This window comes from Ahaetulla prasina, chromosome 14 (genome assembly GCF_028640845.1).
Source record: "Ahaetulla prasina isolate Xishuangbanna chromosome 14, ASM2864084v1, whole genome shotgun sequence".
Lineage (NCBI taxonomy): Eukaryota > Metazoa > Chordata > Lepidosauria > Squamata > Colubridae > Ahaetulla > Ahaetulla prasina.
In genome coordinates this window covers 11,215,727-11,238,500 of record NC_080552.1, presented here as the reverse complement: position 1 = coordinate 11,238,500, position 22,774 = coordinate 11,215,727, and the positions used below count along the sequence as shown (strand labels likewise).

Sequence of the window (22,774 nt, the reverse complement as noted above, 5' to 3'; positions counted from 1 at the left end):
GTCACTTTTTTCCCCCGTACTGTTCTAATTTTGAACGGTTGCTAAATGTAAGTCGAGGACTACCTGTATTCAGGTTGGGGTTTCAGTAAGCAATCCAGGGCAAAAGATTTTACCTGCTTTTATTTATTAATATTTATTTCATTTTTGATGTCGCCCGTCTCCCTTACAAGGTTGATTCTTGCATCGTATGGCACGCTAGCCAGCAATTTAGACTTATTTTGCTTGATGGACTGGATGCCCCAGGTAAAGCATGCGGTCTTACACCTGGGGGAATATTGGTAATATACCAGTGTTGCTGCTAGCCCGCTTTAGGGTATTTACCTATTTGCAGCCGACCTGGGTCAGCCAGCTGCACAAATAGCAACAGCAGCAGCAGCAAGGATATTAAAATGGCTGGTCCACTTACGCAAAAGTTTCAAACTTTATTCCAGGCACAGCGGCGGTTTTAAAAAAAAATATTATTCCCCAAACCTCTAGAGCAAAACTCTTTAACGAAAAGAAATGAGGATCTCCTGCTGAGATAAACTTGTGCCTCTAAGAAATGGGATCAGGTAATAGTTTTCGTAGAAAAGTCACCGGGCCGGGGGGTGGGGGGGGGAGCTGTTGGGTGGATGGAAATTTCCATCAAACAAGCAATCCAGTTAAGGAGAAATTTTGTGACAGGGAGAACAATTAACCAGTGGAACGACTTGCTTCCAGAGGTTATGGATGCTCCGTCACTGGAGGTTTTGCAAGAAGAGACTGGACAGGCATTTGTCCTGAATGACATAAGGTCTCCTGCTTGAGTAGGAGGTTGGACTAAAAGACCCCACCCCCCCAAGCTCTTTTCCAACTCTGTATTTAAGGAAGAGAAGTTGACTTAACAATCACTGGTTTTCTAAAAAAAGAAGAATGCACACGGTTCTAGGCAGCGGGCTCCATTTACTGCAAGAGTTCCACCAAGATCTTGGTCCAAAGACAGGGCACGCAATCCCTCGGGGTTATTTTCATTTTGATTTTCTCTTTCTCTGGGCAATTTCTCCTGGCCTGCGCAGGAACTGCCTTTTCATTTCCACCAGTTATGCACAAGAAACCTTTGTCGAGAATTGTGCTCCAGAAGTCTCTTCAGCACCCCTGTTGAAAATGTCCACTGGTCCAAAGTATTATTTAAAGCTACTGAAAGAAGCTGTGATATTTCAGATTGCTATTTAGAAAAAGAAAAAAAAAAAGGGAGGGGGGAATTCTGAAAACCATTTTCTTATTGTACATACAAGCCTCGTTCTCCTGTATATTCTGAAGATATAATCTTATATTTGGTAAGTGTTTCTTGTGCTATTTTATCATGTGATCTGTTTATAAAAATATATATTAAAAAAAAATTAAAAACACAAACCATCCGGTGCTGGGGTTCTTTTTATGCCTCTGTGGGTATATATGTGTATTTAATCGCACAGTTTATATGACAATTTTCCCCCCCCCAACAGTTTCTCATTCGCCTTAGAAGGAATATCTTAAAGGGTTTCCTTGTTTCACAACGTTGACAGCTGTAGGACTGTTGTGACTGAGGCCCAAGTAGTAATTACCAAACACAATTACAATTGAACAAACGTATTTTATTAAAACAGCTGAGAATTAATTCATTCTCAGTCCATTATCAGTTCTTCATTAGTCCAAAACAAATTCTTCAAAAACAGTCCTTCGGCCTTATCACCAACCTTTGTTGTCTTTGGCAACCTGCCAAATGCTTTTCTTGGCAAGAACCCCGTGAAGTTCAGAAATAGGAGACTCTGACAAGAAACAATTGTAGCAATGTTGCTTTCCTACAAAGAACCCAAGAGCCGTTGCTGCTCTTTTAAGGCTTATGGGAGGGGCCAATCATCTCCTGGCCTTACTTCCGAGTTGTCCTTTTTGCTTTAGCTGCTCTTGCCTTCTGGCAGCTCTTCACTTGCTCCTCCTGTTCCTCTGCCTCTCTGCTGTCCGTCTCTGGAGGCTCCGGAATCCGTGCATCGCTCCCAGATGGCCCTGGCCCCATCTCTGCCTCTGACGCAGAGCCCTCATCCGGGCCTTCCACAGAGTCCAGGACTGGCTCATTGTCCTCCCCAGCCTCCTCACTGTCCAACTTCACTGCCAGATCTGCAGGCTGCTGGCGGACCACAACAAGGACCTGTGAACGTCAACTTCCAGAATTCCCCAGCCAGCATGGCTAGCTGGGGAATCCTGGGCACTGATGTTCACAGGTCTTAAAGCTGCCAGAGTTGAGAAGCACTGCTCTAACGCAGTGGTGAAATTCAAAAAATTTCCCTACCAGTTCTGTGGGCATGGCTTGGTGGTCATGTGGCTGGGTGGATGTAGCTTGGTGGTCATGTGACCGGGAAAACCAACTATCACACTTTACACAAAAATAACACAAAAGCTACACAACTAAACTCACACACTATGCAAAATCAGCTGGACTTCACGCAAAATGTCCCCTGCAACAAGCAGGAACCTCATAAAGTCACAGAGAACTCAGAAACCAACTATCACACTTTACACAAAACTAACACAAAAGCTACACAACTGACTCACACACACACAATACAAAAGCAGCTGGACGTCACACAAAATGGCCCCTGCAACAAGCAGAATTCTCACAGTCACAGAGAGCTCAAAAAAAACAAACCATCCCACTTTACACAAAAATACCAGTTCAGGCAATAAGTAGTAAAAAAAAATGCTTTAAGAAGTAAAAAAAAAAAAAGTTCCAACGATTGCAGCACAGCTGAGTCACAGCTGATTGTCGGAACCTTTTTTAAAAACTTTTTTTTAGCATTTTTTTACTACCTATGCCCGAACTAGTAGTAAAAAAATGCTTTAAAAAAGTTTTTAAAAATTCTGAGGTTCAGCTGTGCTGCATAATCGTCGCAATTTTTTTTTTACTTTTTAAAGCATTTTTTTTACTACCGGTTCGGGCGAACCGCCCTGAACTGATAGCATTTCACCCCTGCTCTAACACAATGCAGAAATGCAGGGCACCAAAGAAGAAATCCCTAATATTTAAAGCATCTTTTACATACCAGGAGTGCATTTCTGCAATCGCCCCCACGATATTGGTCCACAGTAGTTGTTTGTAGCTTTTATCTACTGGGGTAGTGGAATTATAGTTTGGGGGTTTAAGGACAAACTGGATGTTATAGTTTCAGAATGATTCCTATTTTTTTTCCCCCGCTCTCAAAAGTGTTGAGCTTTCCATTCAGCCATTTATAGTACATTCTTACCACGCTACACAAAATTTAGTGTTGTACATCCTGGCTATAGACCACCGTTTGCACAATTGTGTCATTTTCATCTCAGTATTTGTCAGGTGTGAAGAATCAAGACCAAACATTAAGTTCCAGTTAATCTGACTTATTGCTCATGCCTATACAGAAGACTCTAGTCAAATAAACTTCATAAGAGCTGCTGTGGCGCAGTGGTTAGAATGCAGTACTGCAGGCTGCTTCTGCTGACTGCCAGCAGTTCGGCAGCTCGATCCTGACCAGCTCAGGATGGACTCAGCCTTCCATCCTTCCGAGGTGAGTAAAATGAGGACCCAGATTGTTGGGGGCAAGAGGCTGACTGTATAAACCGCTTAGAGAGGGCAGTAAAAGCACTGTGAAGTGGTATATAAGTCTGCTGTTGCTTCTTTCCTTCCTTTCTTTTCTCTCCCTCCCTTTTCTCTCTCCTTCCTTCCTTCCTTCCTTCCTTCCCTCCCTCCATGGTGCGCAGTAGTTAGAATGCAGTATTGCAGGCTAATTCTCCCAATTGCCAGAAGTTTGATCCTGACCGGCTTAATATTAACTCAGCCTTCTATCCTTCCAAGGTTTGTAAAATGAGGACCCAGATTGTTTTGGGCAAGAGGTTGACTCTGTAAACTGCTTAGAGAGGGCTGTAAAGTACTGGGCTAAGGGCTATTGCTATCAGCACTAAATTGGCACTAGAAAAGAGCGAATGGACCATTTGTGAGAACGTAATGATTCCCGGCTGATTCCTCTCTTGACTCCACCTGCAGGCTCTGCCAGTCTTTCTCCTGCAGTACTGGCAAAATAAAAGCACTGCTGAAATACTATATATATGTATTAAAAAATTATATCACCATATTGGATTCAGGGTTTTTTTTTAAACCACATTTTTATTACAATGGTGTGATGTTATTGGTTAATGTTTAAAATAGATTCTCTGTGTTGCATCACACTTGTTAAATATCAAACCACAACTTTGTTAGTTCTAATTGCCTGACTGACCACGAATGACCACAACCCTAACCACTAACGCAGAGGGAAAGCTAAGTTGAAAGCTTGCTAATTAATGGCGGCTACACTTAAAAAAAAATTCTTGCTATGTTCAGGAGCCCTAGGGTTAAATATTCATTAATATTCAGAGTGCTTAATTTCTTCCACAATCCATACAATTATAAATTTATAATTTGGTCATTGTGAGGAGCTCCAGAAAAGCAGGGATTCTGGGCAAGTCAAAAAAACTCACCTACCTACTGGCTTTGTGCCACAAGATTATTAACAGAAAAAAATTAGCAGGCATTTGTTTTTTGTTTTTTTTTGCACTGCATGACAGATTTAATCTTTCTTTGTAATTATTTAACCTGATCTGCAAATCTGGTTCTTTTGAGCTTCTCATTTCTTTATTTTAGTGGGCTTCTCTGCTGCTTCACATGGTCAGTGAATTTTGTGTTTATATTTCTATCCATGGGTTTAAGATTCAAGAAATTGTTCCTAATTGTGACCAATACCTGTAGAAGATTGATTTGTCCAAATCCATAAACTGGGATGGTTCAGTTCTATTTGTTGCGTGAATGCAGTTCCTGGGCACCCTCAATGGGTCAAGACAAGCTACACCAGAATTTCTCAACTCTGATCACTCTTAATATGTGCTAATCACCCTGTGATTATCACCTGCAGCTAATAAATTTAATAAAACCATTCCCGGAAATCCCCCAGCTAACATGCTTTTAATTCTGATGCGAGGTCCACACATCTCAAAAACGTTGTCAAGGTTGAAAAACATGGGTCTACTATAAACCATAGTGTGTTTTGTTTGGCTTTAGTTCAGCCCAATGCATAAAACTGGCTATAGCCTGACCACCATAGTTTATGGTTGATCACCTAGAGTAGAGTAGACTAGACTAGAATTCTTTATTGGCCAAGTGTGATTGGACACACAAGGAATTTGTCTTGGTGCATATGCTCTCAGTGTACATAAAAGAAAGATACGTTCGTCAAGAATCATAAGGTACAACACTTAATGATAGTCATAGGGAACAAATAAGCAGGAAACAATCAATATCAATATAAATCATAAGGATACAAGCAACAAAGTTACAGTCCTACATTCATAAGTGGAAGGAGATGGGTGATGGGAACCATGAGAAGATTAATAGTAGTGCAGATTTAGTAAATAGTTTGACGGTGTTGTGGGAATTATTTGTTTAGCCGTGTGATGGCATTCAGAAAAAAACTATCCTTGTGCCTAGTTTTTTTGATGTGCAGTGCTCTATAGCGTCGTTTTGAGGGTAGGAGTTGAAACAGTTTATGTCCAGGATGTGAGGGGTCTGTAGATATTTTCCCAGCCCTCTTTTTGACTCGTGCAGTATACAGGTCCTCAACGGAAGGCAGGTGGGTAGCCATTGTTTTTTCTGCAGTTCTAGTTGATTCAATAAAACCAATTTGAGCTGTGTTATTGCTAACATAATTAGCAATTATATTTAATTATGCATATACACACACATATACAAATATATTCTTATCATTCCATAATTATTGTTGGGCAATTGTGTTATAGGTGCTGCCAGGAGATAGGCAGCTATATAAATGTTAATAGATAAAAATAATGAAATAAAAATAATATAAAAATATAAAACTAAAAAATAAAATAAAAATAAATATATATAAATAATAATAATAATAATATTAATAATAATAATAAAATAAACTTTTTGATAACTGGTGCTGCGCTGCTAGCTTTCTACTTTCTATTAACATATAAATGTTAATAGATAAAAATAATGAAATAAAAATAATATAAAAATATAAAACTAAAAAATAAAATAAAAATAAATATATATAAATAATAATAATAATATTAATAATAATAATAAAATAAACTTTTTGATAACTGGTGCTGCGCTGCTAGCTTTCTACTTTCTATTAACATATAAATGTTAATAGATAAAAATAATGAAATAAAAATAATATAAAAATATAAAACTAAAAAATAAAATAAAAATAAATATATATAAATAATAATAATAATATTAATAATAATAATAAAATAAACTTTTTGATAACTGGTGCTGCGCTGCTAGCTTACTACTGGAGGCTTGCAAGAAGAAAGGCAGCGATTCAACAATTCCAACCAGCTTTCTACGGATCAAACCAACGCAAACTGGAGGCAAACAGCGCGCGACACACACACCCCGCCTCGGGTTCTGGGATGGTATGATCCACCCTGTTCTACAACCTCCCTACGTCACGTTTCCGGAGGGGAGGGGGGAGGAGGAGGAGGAAGGCCGGTAAATGACTGCCTCCGGCTTCCTAACCCCCGAAAGGCCTGACGGGTAATCTAAGATGGCGGCCGATCCTTGGCCCGAGTTGGGCCGGCCGGGATGGAGAGCGGCTGTCCCGCGGGGAAGCGGCCCGGCGGCTTCGGGCCTGCTCCGTTGCGGAAGACCAGTGGAGGCCGTCGCATGAGGTGAGGAGGAGAGAAAGGTCTCCTCGAGGGAAGCGTGGCTGGGACTGAGTTGCGGGGGTTGCTGCCTCGAAAGCCGGGGCCGGAAGTACTCCCTCCCTTCCAACCCCCTCCGTCCCGCCCTCGGAAACCCCGTCGAAGTCTTGTTTGCTAGACCGGCCCTGCATGTGCCTTTATATTGAAAAGGACACTCGCGCATGCGCATAAGCATGGAGTCATAGCAACCAGCCTTAACTTATTTAAAATTTATTTAAAATGAAATATATTTATTTTCGTTTGGGATAGATCCACGGATTTGCACATCAGAATTGCCCCTGTTTGCTCCCTTGCCTTTTAGCCCGCAGAAATCTTGGAGGTTATTTTCTTTTTTTTAAGGCAGGCACACGAGTTTGTAAGATAAACACACACCATTTGCACACGTGCATTTTAACCAGTTTGTTGTTTTTATTTTCCTTTTCATTTAGACAGACAAACGAGTTTCTATGCCGTTCTCTCTCATCAGCCCAGCCTACCTCACAGGGTTGTTGTGGGGAAAATAGGAGAAGGGAGGAGGATTAGGTGTGTGTACCACCTTTACCTATAAAGTGAAAAAGGTGGGATGAAAATCTAATGAATAAATTTATAAAATATTAGATGGGGAAGATCATTGGTATCCCAAATATTTGGTGTCCTTCATTGCAAAAAAACAAACAACCAAACAACCTATACAAAATAATTTATATAGGATTCAGTTCAGGTTAATCCCAGCAACCAATAAAATCAATTCTTGCTTTTATACACTTTTTTTTAAAAAAAGACAATCAGTGGTTTGAGGGATTCCCCCCCCCACCTTCCTTTGAGCTGAGTAGCATACAGGTGATCCTTGAACAGCACTGAAAAAAGTAACTCTTGATCAGTTTACACGCTTATGACCATTGTAGCATCCTCCTAATCACCTGTTCAAAATTCAAACACTTGGCAACCGGCATGTACTTATGACGGTTGTGCTGTCCTGGGGTCATGTGATCACCATTAGTAACCCTCCCGGCTTCCGACAAGTAAAATCAATGAGGGAAGCCAGATTTGCTTAAGGACCACATGATTCTCTTAACAACTCCAGTGGTTCACTGAACAACTGGTAAAAAAAGGTCGTAAAATTGGGCAAAACTCAAAACAACTGCGGTCGTGTATTGAGGACTGCCTGTAGGAAGTGTTGAGTTGCGGTTTCTCGCAGATTGCTTTTAATATTGCGATGTTGCTTCGTGTTTCAGCTCTTCCTGGTTTCGGACAAACCTTTGGATTTGTAGGGCGCCATGGAGAAAATGGCCAGGGTGACCACCGCTCTTGGTGGCAACACGATCACGGGGCGGACCATGTGCTGCCACCTGGATGCCCCTTCTAATGCCATCAGCGTGTGCCGGGACGCTGCTCAGGTGGTAGTGGCCGGGCGCAACATTTTCAAGATCTACTCCATCGAAGAGGACCAATTTGTGGAAAAACTCAACTTGCGTGTTGGACGCAAACCATCTCTGAACTTCAGCTGTGCTGACGTGGTGTGGCACCAGATGGATGAGAATTTGCTGGCCACGGCAGCCACGAATGGGGTGGTGGTAACGTGGAACCTTGGCAAACCCTCTCGGAACAAACAGGACCAGCTTTTCATGGAGCACAAGCGGACCGTGAACAAGGTGTGCTTTCACCCTACTGAGGTCTATATGCTCCTTAGCGGGTCTCAGGATGGCTACATGAAGTGCTTCGACCTACGGAAAAAGGATTCGGTCAGCACTTTCTCAGGTAAGGATCCACATTTGGGATTTGCTCATGAGTAGAATAGGATGGGGTGGAATTTTCTTACGCTAATAAGAAGGACAAAATGGAACAGGGTGGTGGCTTAGAGGGGGAACTCTTGCCTCGCAATCAGGAGGGTGTGAGTTCAATCTTTGGCAGCGGCAGATGTTTATCTCTCCGGGCGCAATGAGTAATTGTCTGCTGTGAACCCCACGTAGGCATCAGGAAGGGCATCCGGACAGTAAACGCTTGAGCTCTGATCAGTCGCACTGACTCCACCCGGATGCAAGGGATTACGGGGTCTTTAAAAGAAGAAGAAAAAAAAAGTGAAAAGGGCAGAAATGCTTTCAAAGGCTCTAGAAACCAAAATCGTAGACGTTCAGGTTGTATAGACATTGCAAAGTCTTCATCTGAATATGCGAGGGGTTACAGAGAAGGGGGGGGATCGACATTCTCCAAAGAGAGGGCAGGACAAGAAGTAATGGGTGGAAGCTTGTTAAAGAGAGATCCAGCCTAGAAGTTAGGAGAAATTTGCTGAGAGAACAATTAATCAATGGAAAGGCTTACCTCCAGACGTCAGGGTTGTTCCATCACTAGAAGTTTTCAAAAATAGACTAGATCGCCATCTGACTGGTATGGTATAAGGCAGGGGTCTGCAAACTTGGCTCTTTTAAGACTTGTGGACTTCAGCTCCCAGAGTTCCTCAGAACTCTGGGAGCTGAAGTCCACAAGTCTTAAAAGAGCCAAGTTTGCAGATCCTTGGGCTAGGCTATCAGTTCCCCCCTCCCCCTTATGAGTTTGTGGTAACGGTAACGGTAAAGGTTCGGTAAAGGTTCCCCTCACACATATGTGCTAGTCGTTCCTGACTCTAGGGGGTGGTGCTCATCTCAGTTTCAAAGCCGAAGAGCCAGTGCTGTCCGAAGACGTCTCCGTGGTCATGTGGCCGGCATGACTCAACACCCAAGGCGCACGGAACACTGTTCCCTTCCCACCAAAGGTGGTCCCTATTTTTCTACTTGCATTTTTTACGTGCTTTCAAACTGCTAGGTTGGCAGAAGCTGGAACAAGTAACGGGAGCTCACCCCGTTACACGGCAGTACTAGGGATTCAAACCGCTGAACTGCCAATCTTTTGATCGACAAGCTCAGTGTCTTAGCCACTGAGCCACTGCATCCCTTATGATAATCAGTATTACTGATTATGAAATCCATATATCATAATTTCACCCTTTTCTATTTTGTAGAAAAAGCCTATTTGGAAATGAGAGAATCTGACCTTGTGAAGAAATAGAATAGAATAGAATAGAATAGAATAGAATAGAATAGAATAGAATAGAATAGAATAGAATAGAATAGATGGAGTGGAGTGGAGTGGAGTGGAGTGGAGTGGAGTGGAGTGGAGTGGAGTTGAATGGAAATAGAAATAGAAATAGAAATAGAATTTGTTTATTGGCCAAGTGTGATTGAACACACAAGGAATTTGTCTTGGTGCATATGCTCCATGAGGAGGCTTCACTTCCCATAATCCCCAGCGCCCAGGTTGGCTAGGAGATTACAAATCACTGGAGCCTAACACATTTGGAGCAGCACCAGATGGGAGACAGAATCTGTTTTCAGAAGAGAAACATCACCTGGATGGTTTGCCAGGTAGATCAGGGCTCTCCAAACTTGGCAACTTTCAGACTTGCCATGGCTGGCTGGGGAATTCTGGGAATTCTGACCTCCACAAATCTTAAAAGTGGCCAGGTTTGGAGAAGATCAACCCGATGCGGTTTCTGCCTCCTTCAGGTCAGTCGGAGAGCGTGCGCGATGTCCAGTTTAGTATCCGCGACTACTTCACCTTTGCTGCCACCTTTGAAAACGGCAACGTTCAGCTGTGGGATATTCGCCGGCCCGACCGCTACGAGAGGATGTTCACAGCCCACAATGGACCTGTGTTCTGTTGCGATTGGCATCCAGAAGACAGGTACGAACATGTGTGTATGCAGGTATCTTTCCTGTCTTGGATGCTTTTCTGTGCCTGCCTTGTTTTTTTTTTCTAGGACCTTCTGACAGAGCCATCTGGGATTCCACTTCCAGAAGCTTCTTCAGTTCCCCTCCACCTTGTGCAACTTCTCTGCCAAGCATTTTGCTTGGAAAGTCAAACAGCATCACTTATTATTTTAAGTATTTTAAGCATCATTTTGCCCTTTCTGACAGTTAGCAGGTAGTCCTTGGCTTACAACCTTCATCAGGCTTGGAATTTAATAAAATAAATAAAATAAATAAATAAATAATTTCTGCCGTAGGTTGTTGGGCTAGATTTTACAATTTTTAGGGCGGTTGTTAAGCGGATTGACGCGATTGTTAAATGAATCGCGCAGATAACAAGCAAATCCTGTTTTGGATGTTCGACAACCGGCTCACCGTTACAACCATTGGCAGCATCCTGAGGTCACATGACCACATTTTGCAATGTTTTTTTTTTTTTGCTATGTTTCCAGAGTTTTACCTATTTAAGGTAATGAAACGTCTGCAAGAAAACAACCAAGCTCAGTGCACACTAGGAACTCTGTCTTCCTCCTCCTCCTCCTCCTCCTCCTCCCCCCCCCCATTCCCTTCTAGCATTGATAAGGTTAACTAGTTTGGGTAATGAAACTTCTGCAAGAAAACAAGCAAGCTCAGAGAGCTCCAAAGACCCCACAGTCCTTCTCCTCCCACCCCACCCTTCCACTCCACAAAGCCCATTCCCTTTTAGCACTGATGATGTTACATAGTTGGGTCATGAGATGTCTGCAAGAAAACACACCAAACTCAGGGAGCACCAAGGACCCCATAGTTCTCCTCCTGCTCCTCCTTCCCCCCTCCTCCTCCCCCTTCCACAAAGTTCACTTCCTTCTAGCACTGTTACATAGTTGGGTCATGAGATGTCTGCAAGAAAACACACCAAACTCAGGGAGCACCAAGGACCCCATAGTTCTCCTCCTGCTCCTCCTTCCCCCCTCCTCCTCCCCCTTCCACAAAGTTCACTTCCTTCTAGCACTGTTACATAGTTGGGTCATGAGATGTCTGCAAGAAAACACACCAAACTCAGGGAGCACCAAGGACCCCATAGTTCTCTTCCTGCTCTTCCTCCCCCTTCCACAAAGTTCACTTCCTTCTAGCACTGTTACATAGTTGGGTCATGAGATGTCTGCAAGAAAACCACCAAAGTCAGGGAGCACCAAGGACCCCATAGTTCTCCTCCTTCTCCTCCTCCACCACCTCCTCCTCCTCCTCCTCCTCCTCTTCCTCCCCCCCCCCATTCCCTACTAGCACTGATGAAGTTAGCTAGTTTGGGTAATGAAACGTCTGCAAGAAAACAAGCCAGCCCAGAGAGCACCAAGAAACCCTCATTCCAGAGTTTTCTTCTGATTTCCATCCTAAAAACCCACTCAATGTCGAAAATTGATTACCCTAATAATCGCCGTTAAAAAAACAAAAAGGAGAGGGGAAAAAAATGGGTCTGGTCACATGATGCTTTGACTTAACGACCATAGTGACCAAGCATCTGAATTGTGATGACATGTTCATGGGGGATGCTGTAACAGTTGTAAGTGTGAAAAATAGTCGCAAGTCACTTTTTCTCAAGCACTGTTGTTATAGCTTTGAACAGGCGCTCGGTGAACTGTCGTAAATCGAGGACTGCCTGTACAGCACCTGGGTAGCCTCCTAGTTCTCCAATCCTGTGGCACCAACTTAGAGGTTGCAGCCGAACTCCTATATCAGTCTCATAAATTCTTGGCGTTTCCCTTTCGTTAGAGGCTGGCTGGCCACAGGCGGCCGAGATAAGATGGTGAAAGTCTGGGACATGAGCACCAACCGGGCCAAAGAGATCTACTGCGTGCAAACGATAGCCTCCGTAGCCCGGGTCAAGTGGAGGCCCGAATGCAAGCACCACATCGCCACCTGCTCAATGATGGTGGACCACAACATCTACGTCTGGGATATCCGGCGCCCCTTCATCCCTTCCGCCATGTTCGAGGAGCACAAAGACGTCACCACCGGGATCGTCTGGCGTCACCTGCACGACCCTTACTTCCTCCTCTCGGGATCCAAGGACAGCACCCTTTACCAGCACATCTTCAAGGACGCCAGCCAGCCTATCGAACGGGCCAACCCGGAGGGCCTCTGCTACAGCCTCTTCGGAGACCTGGCTTTCGCGGCCAAGGAGAGCCTCATTTCCTCCGACTCGAACCGGAAGCCCTACCTCGGCGACCGCCGCCATCCCATCTTCTTCAAGCGGAAGCTGGATCCCGCCGAGCAGTTCGAGTTCATCTCCTCCTCCAGCGCCCTCAGCGTCTTCGAGGCCGAGGTGGGGTGCGACGCCAGCAGCATGGACTGGTTTGTGCGAACGGCCAAGCAGTACCTGCTGGCGGGGCGACCGCTGGCCGAGCTGTGTGACCACAACGCCAAAGTAGCCAAAGAGCTTAAGCGCAACCAGGTAACGTTGCATCTCTTCATATAACAGATTAACAGAGTGGGAAGGGACCTTGTAGGTCATCTAGCCCAGCCCGGCCAAGCAGGAGACCCTACACCCATGATGGCGAACCCATGGCATGCGTGCCTGAAGTGGCACATGGAGTCATGTCGCCTGGCATGCGCGACGTCATCCGTTCCTCTTCTGGGTTTCTGGCGCGCATACGCATGCAACAGTCAGCTGGCCTTTGTGCATACAGCAGTGCTGGAAACCGGAAGAGCTGGTCTTCCATTTTCCAGCGTGAGCACGCGCACCAGCCAGGTGATCAGCATGCGCGTACGCACGGCAGTAACCAGAAGACTTTCTGGCCGGCACGCATGCGTGCGCCAGAAACCGGAAGTACCTTATTCGGCACGCGGGATGCCCCCTGGGCAGCTCCTCTTCCTGGTTGTGGCCCTGACGAGCACGCACGTGAGCGAAGTGCTCCGAAAAGGTTTGCCATCAGTGCCCTGCGCCATTTCTGACAAATGGCAGTCCAATCTCTTCTTGAAATATGTTCCAGTTCAGGACTTCGTCCCTTAAGGCAGTGTTTTCTAACCTTGGTACAGACTTCAACAGATAGTTAGGATTGCAGAAAAACAATCGCAACCAGCCTTCCACTGGGGATACTACACGTACCAGAAAGAGGGCTGATAAATTATCTAAAGAAGTCCACAAGTCTTAAAGTTGCCAAGGTTGGAGACCCCTGATCTAAAGAGCCCTCACATCCTGGACATAAACTGTTTCAACTCCTCCCCTCTGGGCGTCTCTATAAGGCATTGCATGCCAAAACAACTAGAGACAAAATAGTTTTTCCCCTGTGCCACTATTCTGCTGAACACCTAATTCTCACAGCACTGTCTTAGGCCTAAAGTTATTTTACCCACGTAGTAGGCCTGTATTGCTGTTTTCCTGCTCAGCTTCTCATTTCTCATCTTTTCTCACCTTCTCATCTTTCCTACTATCTTCTTATTGGTATCTTATGATTTATCACTTCTTGTTGGTATCTTATAATTAATGATTGTAACTAGGCTTTAGGATCTATGGCCTATTACTTTGTTATTGTGTGTGTGTGTGTTTGTGTACACTGAGAGTTTCTGCATTGGAGACAAATTCCATGTGTGTCCAATCACAGTTGGCCAATAAAGCTATTCCATTCCCATTCCCATTCCCTGTTCTGTGCTGTTCTAGTCTCGATTCTCTATTCTATTCTACTCTATTCATTTCTATTCCATTCCACTATTTCTATGTCTATTTCTATTTCTAATTCTTACTGTATTGTATTCCATTCCCATTCCCATTCCCTTTTCCTTTCCATATTCTCTACTCTACTCTACTCTACTCTACTCTATTTATTTCTATTCCATTCTGCTATTTCTGTCTATGTCTATTTCTAATTCTTATTGTATTGTATTGCATTCCCATTCCCATTCTCATTCCCGTTCCCTTTCCATATTCTATTCTATTCTACTCTATTCATTTCTATTCCATTCCATTCCATTATTTCTATTTCTAATTCTTATTGTATTGTATTGTATTCCATTCCCTTTCCCTTTTCCTACTCTACTCTACTCTACTCTACTCTCTATTCATTTCTATTCCATTCCACTAGACATTCCATTATGTCTATGTCTATTTCTAATTCTTATTGTATTGTATTCCATTCCCTTTCCATATTCTACTCTACGCCGTATTCTATTCCACTCCACTCCATTCCACATAGATGGACTTCAACCCCCAGAATTCCCTAGCCAGCACAGGAATTAAAATCCACACATCTTAAAAGTGACTGAAGGTGGGGGAGACCCTCTAGCAGACGGTTTACAATCCTTCAATTGACAGACTTAGCCGGTGGTTTCTTAGCCTTTTCTGTTCTTTTTCTCCAGGTTGCTCAGACGTGGACCATGCTCCGGATTATTTATTCAAGCCCTAACACAGTCCCTGCCACGAACCTCAATCACAGCCTGGGAAAAAGTAGCTCTAGTCTTCCGCTCATGAATAGGTAAAGAGAAGGGGAGGGACACGTGCAGTCAGGGGTGACTTGGGGCAAATCCAGGTGAGACACTGGAGCCTTGCCCCCATTTAGGGTAGGAATCTGGGACCTTAAGTCCACCTATCTTAAAGTTGTCAAAGTTGAAAACCGTTGCCTTAAAGACTTTCAGGAACAACGAATCCTGAGAGGTTTTATTAAAGACCAACAGGAAATATCATAAAATGGCAAATCAAACAATCTTGGCCCTAAATTTCTGATTAGTCTCTATGTGTTTGTAATGAGAACTAGGGTGAGCCTAGTTCTTGGTTATGGTTGTATTAAATATGGGATATCATGAGCATTCCTGGCTGCCCGTATTATTTTTGATTTGAGTTGTTGTTGCTGTTTTTCTTCTGCTTTGGGACCCAGACCCAAGTAGGTAGTAATAAACTTAGACTGTGGAAAAACAAACTTTATTCGAACAGCTGGGAGTTACTTTATTCCCAGCGTCGTTCAACTCAAAAGTAAAACAAATGCCTCCCAACACAAATTCCTCGGTTATCTCACAAACCTTAATCCAATTAGGCAAACTGCCAAAGGCCCTTCCTGGCAAACGTCCAGAAGCCACAAAAACAAAGACATAGATGAAGCAGAAGACAGAGCAGAAGACGCAACTACAACATTGTTTTCCGGCAAAGCTCAAACGCCGTTGCTGTTCTGTTTTAAGCCTTATGGGAGGGGCCAATCACCTCTTGGCCTTACTCCCTAGTTGTCCTCTCTGCTTGAGCTGCTCTTGCCTTCTGGCAGCTCTTCTCATGCGTGCATTAGGAACAGGCTCTTCCAGTTCCTCTGCCTCACAACTGTCAGGCTCTGGAGGCTCTGGAGTCCACACCTCACTCCCCGATGGCCCTGGCCTCACCTCAGCCTCATCGCTGTCCGACTCCGTTGCCAGCTCCATAGGCTGCTGACGGACCACAACATTCTGTTGGCTGCCCAGAGTCATGTATATAATAACATCGGTGGCCCTATAAAATTATTGTTATAGTTACTGCACTGTCAGCCAGATGTTCAGACTGGATTTGGCAATTTTTGTCCACCTACCGAGTCCTTTCCAAGGAACTGTTGCTGTGACTACGTGAGATTTACAGGTAGTCCTCAACGTACGACCACAACCGAGCCCAAAATGTATGTTAGAATACAAAGGTAAAGGTTCCCCTCGCACATACGTGCTAGTTGTTGCCGACTCTAGGGGGCAGTGCTCATCTCTGTTTCAAAGCCGAAGAGCCAGCGCTGTCCGAAGACGTCTCCCTGGTCATGTGGCCGGCATGACTCAACGCCAAAGGCGCCCGGAACGCTGTTACCTTCCCACCAAAAGTGGTCCCTATTTTTACTACTTGCATTTTTACGTGCTTTTGAAACTGCTAAGCTGGGACAAGTAATGGGAGCTCGCCCCGTTATGCGGCACTAGGGATTCAAACCGCTGAGCTGCTGACCTTTCGATCAACAAGTTCAACGTCCTAGCCCCAGAGCTAGTTCAACAAGTTCAACGTCCTAGCCCCAACGTCCTAGCCCCAGAGCCTGTAATGTTAGAATATACTATATCTAAATAGAATAGAATAGAATTTTTTTTTTATTGGCCAAGTGTGATTGGACACACAAGGAATTTGTCTTGGTGCATATGCTCTCAGTGTATATAAAAGAAAATTCTTCATCAAGAATCATAACGTACAACACTTAATGATAGTCATAGGGTACAAATAAGCAATCAGGAAACAACATCAATATAAAATAGAAGGATACAAGCAACAGAGTTACTGTCATAAGTGGAAGGAGATGGGTGATGGGAACGATGAGAAGATTAATAGTAGTGCAGATTTAGTAAATAGTTTGACAGTGTTGTGGGAATTACTTGTTAAGCAGTGTGATGGCATTCAGAAAAAAACTATCCTTGTGCCTAGTTGTTTTGATGTGCAGTGCTATATAGTGTCGTTTTGAGGGTAGGAGTTGAAACAGTTTATGTCCAGGATGTGAGGGGTCACAGCCCTCTTTTTGACTCATGCAGTATACAGGTCCTCAATGGAAGGCAGGTGGGTAGCCATTGTTTTTTCTGCAGTTCTAATTATTTAAGCTGAATAAATAAAGATAGCTCAGTTTGTGACAAACTCCTAATTAAAAAACAATCGTGCTTAGCCAAAATTGAAAGCATTGGAGACATAAAGAAGAAAGGGGGTAGAGGAAGGAAAACATTACTGTGGACTATTCAGCATTTTCTGCTTCTCTCCCAGCTTTAACTTGAAAGATATTCCCTCTGGAATAGGCACTGAGTCACGGCTGGAAAGGACCAAGGGGGAAAACCGTCCTGAAGCCATTCTCATGGACTCCTCCTCAACTCTGATCAATAATGACGGTGAGTAGACCTGGAAGGGGATGGGCAGTTGTACAAGGGAAATGGGTATATTCAGTCTAGGCAAAAGATGGCCGAGGAAGCAGAATACTGGTAGCCCTTGACTTAAGTCCACAATTGGGACCAGAATTTCTGTTGCCGAGCCAGTTGTTGAGTGACTCGTATGATCATTATGTCAGCGTTCCAGAAGAATCCAACTCCAGTTAAAAACTCCGAGACGAGCATCTTCTCCCAAGTTCCCATTAATTAGAGTAGGGATACTGGCACATCTGGGAAACCCCGAAACTGAGAGTTCCAGGTTTTCCCTCAGTAAATCAAAACCCCCAAATCCATCCCCTGCACCCATCAGTCCGTCATATGGTCCAATCACCATCCGTCCCATCTCGAGACATCACGCCAACCACTCCTTCTCCAGATGCAGGATTGTCCTGACCTTGACCGAAAGGAAGAATGCTATTTTGACTAACTACATTCCCTCTACTAAATCCCCGCTCCTACTTTCCCACACACGAGAAGGTGGCCGCGTGGAAGCTTCCGGTGCTAATATGGCTTCCAAAGCTGACACATTAAGTCAGGGGTCTCCAACCTTGGCAACTTTAAGACTTGCGGACTTCAACTCCCAGAATTCTGGGAGTTGAAGTCCGCAAGTCTTAAAGTTGCCAAGGTTGGAGACCCCTGACTTAAGTGAATCCGGCTTTACCCATTGACTTTGCATGTTGGAAACTCTCTGGGAAAGTTGCCAATGGCAGCCAAACGATCCCCAGGATGTTGCAGCCATCGTAAATACATGCTGGTGGCCAAGCACCTGAATTCTGATCATATGACCTGGGGATGCTGAGATGGTTGCATGTGCAAGAACCCATGTGTTAGTCACCTTTTCAGGGCCACTGTAACTTCAAACAGTCACTAAACCAGGGGCCGGCAACCTTAATCACTCAAAGAGCCACAAAGATCCTAACCAGAAGCCCTCCATTCAATTCTGGAGCCGACCGGAAGTCCGGTTCCCCCCACCATAGAGACAACTCCTAGCGCGGTGTACTTTTTCCTCTACCTGCCCTCTGGAGCCACAGGTTGCTGACCCCTGCACTAAACAAATGCTGCCCAACTATCTGTATGACACCATTCATTCAATACCCAAAAAGGAATGTCCTAAAAAAGAAGGTAACAATCTCCTTTTTCGTGTTTAGGACATGGAGCAATAGATCCATGCTAGATAAAGGCAGATTCTGATCGAATCTCTTAAGTAGGCAATCAGCAAACCTTGGAGAAAGGAGTGACCTGTTCATTGTTTTTGTTCAAGTGATGCCTAGACTGCCATTGTTAAGAGGTTCTTTAATCTGAACTCCTTCACTGAGCAGGAAGCTGAACTCCGTGGCCAAAATAGCCCCATCCAACTCTATGACTCTACTTGCAAGCATTTTTTTTTTCCTGGATGTCTAGAGAACGAGGAGACAGAAGGAAGTGATGTTCCTGCCGATTATCTCCTGGGCGATGTGGAAGCCGATGAAGATGATCTGTACATGATGGACCATGAGAATCCTCACAGTGAGTGCCTGGCCCTACTCTTAATGCCTGTTTTTCTTTTCTTTTTCTCCCTTTGCAGAAGGAAGAGATTGGAGAAGAACGGATTGCGAGAGAGCAAGCAGGCACACAATGGGGGATACAAGGCAGTGTATAGCAATAGCAATAGCACTTAGACTTATATACCCCTTTTACAGCCCTCTCTAAGTGGTTTACAAAGTCAGCCTCTTGCCCCCAACAATCTGGGTCCTCAGTTTACCCACCTCGAAAGGATAGAAGGCTGAATCAATCTTGAGCCTGGTGAGATTCGATCTGCCAAACTGCTGGCAGCCGCTGATCAGCAGAAGTAGCCTGCAGTACTTCTAACCACTGTGCAGTAGTATATGCACTCTCATATCAAGCATGCTCATGGCTGCTGGGTGCCAGTGCATTGCTTCCAATGTGTATCCTCTGTTGTATGCCTGCTTACTCTCTTCTAATCCCTTTCTCTCCATTGAACGTAAATAAAAACATTAATTTCTTCTTTTTTTTTTCATTATCCAGTGCTCGGTGAGCACTCCAAAGGGCAGAGCGGTTAGAAGGCAAACAAAAGATGACATTGTGAAACCACTTAAGTCTCATAATCTATATAACATAATATTATATAGGAGGAGAGAACAGAGTGGTTTGGGTCTGCTTTCTTTCTCCTTCATGCTTCCGTGTCTTCCTGCAGCCGAAGAACAAGAGTATATCCTTCCCCAGGAAGCCTTTCCTTTACGCCACGAGATCGTGGACAACCCCTCTGCACTGGACCATCTGCAGGATAAAGCCGACTCGCCTCACGTCAGTGGCAACGAGGCGGAGACGGTGTCTCTCACCCCCGTGGAATCGTTCTCCCTCATTTCCATTTCACACTCCCTCTACGAGAATCGCCTCCCGGCTGATTTCTTCAACCCCATTGTCCATGACATGCTGCTCTTCTACGCCGAGCAAGGAGATGTCCAGATGGCCGTCTCGATCCTGATTGTGCTGGGGGATCGCATCAAGAAAGGGATTGATGACCAAACACAGGTACCTATAGCCACAGGTAGCAGTCAAGCACCAGCTAAGTCCCCTGTCCCAGGAGGGGGCGCTAGAGAAAAATCTTGCCCACCGCTGCTGCTTTTTTCCTGACCATTGCTGCCTCTTTATTTGCTGATCGGATGGAGGAAATGGGGATTTTACAGTATCCTTCCTTTGCCACGCCCACCAAGCCATGCCATGCCCACCAAGCCACGTCCACAGAACCAGTAGTAAAAAAATGTGAATCCCACCACTGCTGTAAATGGCACAAGTTCTTCTGAGTCTTGGGAGAGAGACGATGTTGTGTCTGCGCCCCCCGAGCCGGGCCCCCTGCCAGAAAGTGACTTGGAAAGTGAGGGGGAAGGGCCATCAGGACTTACCTCGGGAGCATCGGTTTCCCTGGCTCAGCTCCAAAAGCCAGAAGCAGGCCAGGTGGAGGAGATAACGAGGCCTCCATCCCCTGACTCTTCCCCCCCAGGCCACGCCTCCAGACCCAGCTGATAGCAATCAGGCCTGGCTGGACCCTAGGTTTCGTAGGCAGGAGAGGCGGGAACAACAGAGCAAGGGTGGGGCAGGCTTAGGAAGTGCTGAGTCATGGCGCCACACCCCACAGGATATAAAACCAGCGAGGGCTGCTATGCCTCTTCGTAGCAAGCAAATCAACTGCTTAACTAAGAGCTGAAGTACTGTTTGTTGACTCATCGGCATCAAGAGAGATAACAGAAACACTTGGCAGACGCTCACTAGTTTGCTGCCAGAGCTGATAGTGCCGGCTAATTAAGCCATCGCTCGGACTGAGGTGAGGGGGGACAGAACAGACGAGGTGGCGGCTTCTGAAGTTCGGGATGCCACAATGCCTTTCGTTGTCTTTCATTTCCCCCAGGAACATTGGTACATGTCGTACATTGACCTCCTGCAGCGGTTCCAGCTGTGGAACATCTCCAACGAAGTGATCAAACTGAGCACCTGCAGGGCCGTCCACTGCCTCAACCAGGCCTCCACCACCCTGCACATCAACTGCAGCAACTGCAAGCGGCCGATGAGCAACAAGGGATGGATCTGTGACCGGTGAGAAGCCGCCGGCTGCTGACATGCAGCATCCTTCCTGGTGAAAGCAGGAGAGCAAGATTAGTTACTGTTAGGCAACCCGTGGTGCTCTCACTTCTTGGTGATGTGTTGTGACAGAGGCCCAAGTAGGTAGTAGGAAACTCAGTCCGTGGGGGGGAAAAAACTTTATTCGAACATCTGAGAATGACTCCGTTCCCAGCGTCATTCAACTCAAATTAAAACAAATTCCTCTCAACACAAATTCCTCAGTCCTATCGCAAACCTTGGTCCAATCAGGCAAACTGCCAAAGGCCTTTCTTGGCAAAAGTTCAGAAGACACCGATACAAAAATAAATGCAAGAAGACGAAGCTACCAACATTGTTTTCCGGCAAAGCCCAAACGCTGTTGCTGGTCTTTTAAGCCTTATGGGAGGGCCCAATCATTTCTTGGCCCTACTCCCAAGTCATCCTCTTTGCTTGAGCTGCTCTTGCCTTCTGGCAGCTCTTCTCATGCATGCAGTAGGAACAGGCTCCTCCTGTTCCTCTGCCTCACTACTGTCAGTCTCTGGAGGCTCTGGAGTCTGCACCTCACTCCCTGATGGCCCTGGCCCCAGCTCTGCCTCATCGCTGTCCGAGCCCTGAGATTAAATACAACCCTGCTGCGGTCCTCAATGAAATCGAGTTTGACACCCCGATTTAGATTGTTTGTGGGAATGTAATGATTCCAAGCTTACGACTCTCTTAATTCCTCCTGCCATCTCTACCTGCACTTCTCCTACAGTAGGTTCTACTGGGAGGGAGAGAGAGAAACAGAGAGAGAGAGAGAAAAAAATTAACCGAATCAGGATTCCACCCACAACAGGGAGGGAGGGAGGGAGAGAGAGAGAGTCAAGTAAAAAGGCTGAGCTTCATAGCTGAAGAAAGATTGAACCGTCTCTCTCTCGCTGGAGACTGTGCTCTTCCCCTGCAAAACCCCACCTGTGTCCTTCAGCTGCTTTCCTCTTTTGTGGTCTCTTTCAGGTGCCGGCAGTGTGCCAGCATGTGCGCCGTGTGCCACCACGTGGTCAAGGGCCTCTTTGTGTGGTGCCAGGGCTGCAGTCACGGGGGTCACCTGCAACATATCATGAAATGGCTGGAAACCAGCTCCCATTGTCCTACGGGATGCGGTCACCTTTGTGAATACACCTGAATTTAAGAGAACATCGAGAACGTCCACTGGGCCGTGAAATCCTGGGGGGGGGGGGAGGCTGCCTAGAACCGAGAACCTCACTTTGGGGCAGGGGGGAGGGAGGGAGGAAGAGCGGGATAGTCACCGTGGTTGCTGATCTAGATAGCTGCCCTGAAACCTCACCGGGTGTGAACTTGCAAAATGGGCCGTGGTTTTTCCTGAAAAAAACAACAGCAGCACAGCCACATGTTCAGGAGATTCTGTTAGGAAAAAATAATAATAACTTAAGCATTTTCTTCTAATGTCGTGCTCTGGAAGGCAGTTTGTTCTATACAAAGCCTGTTTTATTAGCCCCAGGGTGGCTCCAGAAATTTTCAGGCCGTTCTTTTTATATCGAATTAAACAAGTTGAAATTTACCGCATTCTTATTTGCATTTGCAAAACTTTCTGTATAAAGGCTTCTAAATAACTGGCCAGCTACGGAACAGGATTCAGTCTATCTCCTCAAAATAAAAAAATAAAAAATCTGTATTTTACCGATCTTGGGCCAAAAGCTAACATCTGCACATGTGTGTGGTTTTCACGTGTTGTGCACGCACAAACGCCATCTTTGCATTTGCACGCTGAGCAGCAGTACTCTTGTGTGCATGCGCAAACATGCGCGCATGGGCAGGAGAGC

The 22,774-nt window shown here is 45.2% G+C and overlaps 1 protein-coding gene across 1 annotated transcript; it reads left to right on the top strand.

The window, feature by feature from the left end:
- Positions 1 to 6,544: 6,544 nt before the first annotated feature.
- Positions 6,545 to 22,636, top strand: WDR24 (WD repeat domain 24). The gene is made up of 10 exons (XM_058156956.1): positions 6,545 to 6,702; positions 7,950 to 8,472; positions 10,254 to 10,431; positions 12,246 to 12,927; positions 14,829 to 14,944; positions 17,200 to 17,321; positions 18,759 to 18,863; positions 19,552 to 19,889; positions 20,764 to 20,948; positions 21,948 to 22,636. Exons 2-10 carry the CDS (start codon positions 7,992 to 7,994, stop codon positions 22,114 to 22,116), a joined length of 2,376 nt encoding a protein of 791 aa, XP_058012939.1. The 5' UTR covers positions 6,545 to 6,702; positions 7,950 to 7,991; the 3' UTR covers positions 22,117 to 22,636.
- The last annotated feature ends 138 nt before the right edge of the window (positions 22,637 to 22,774 follow it).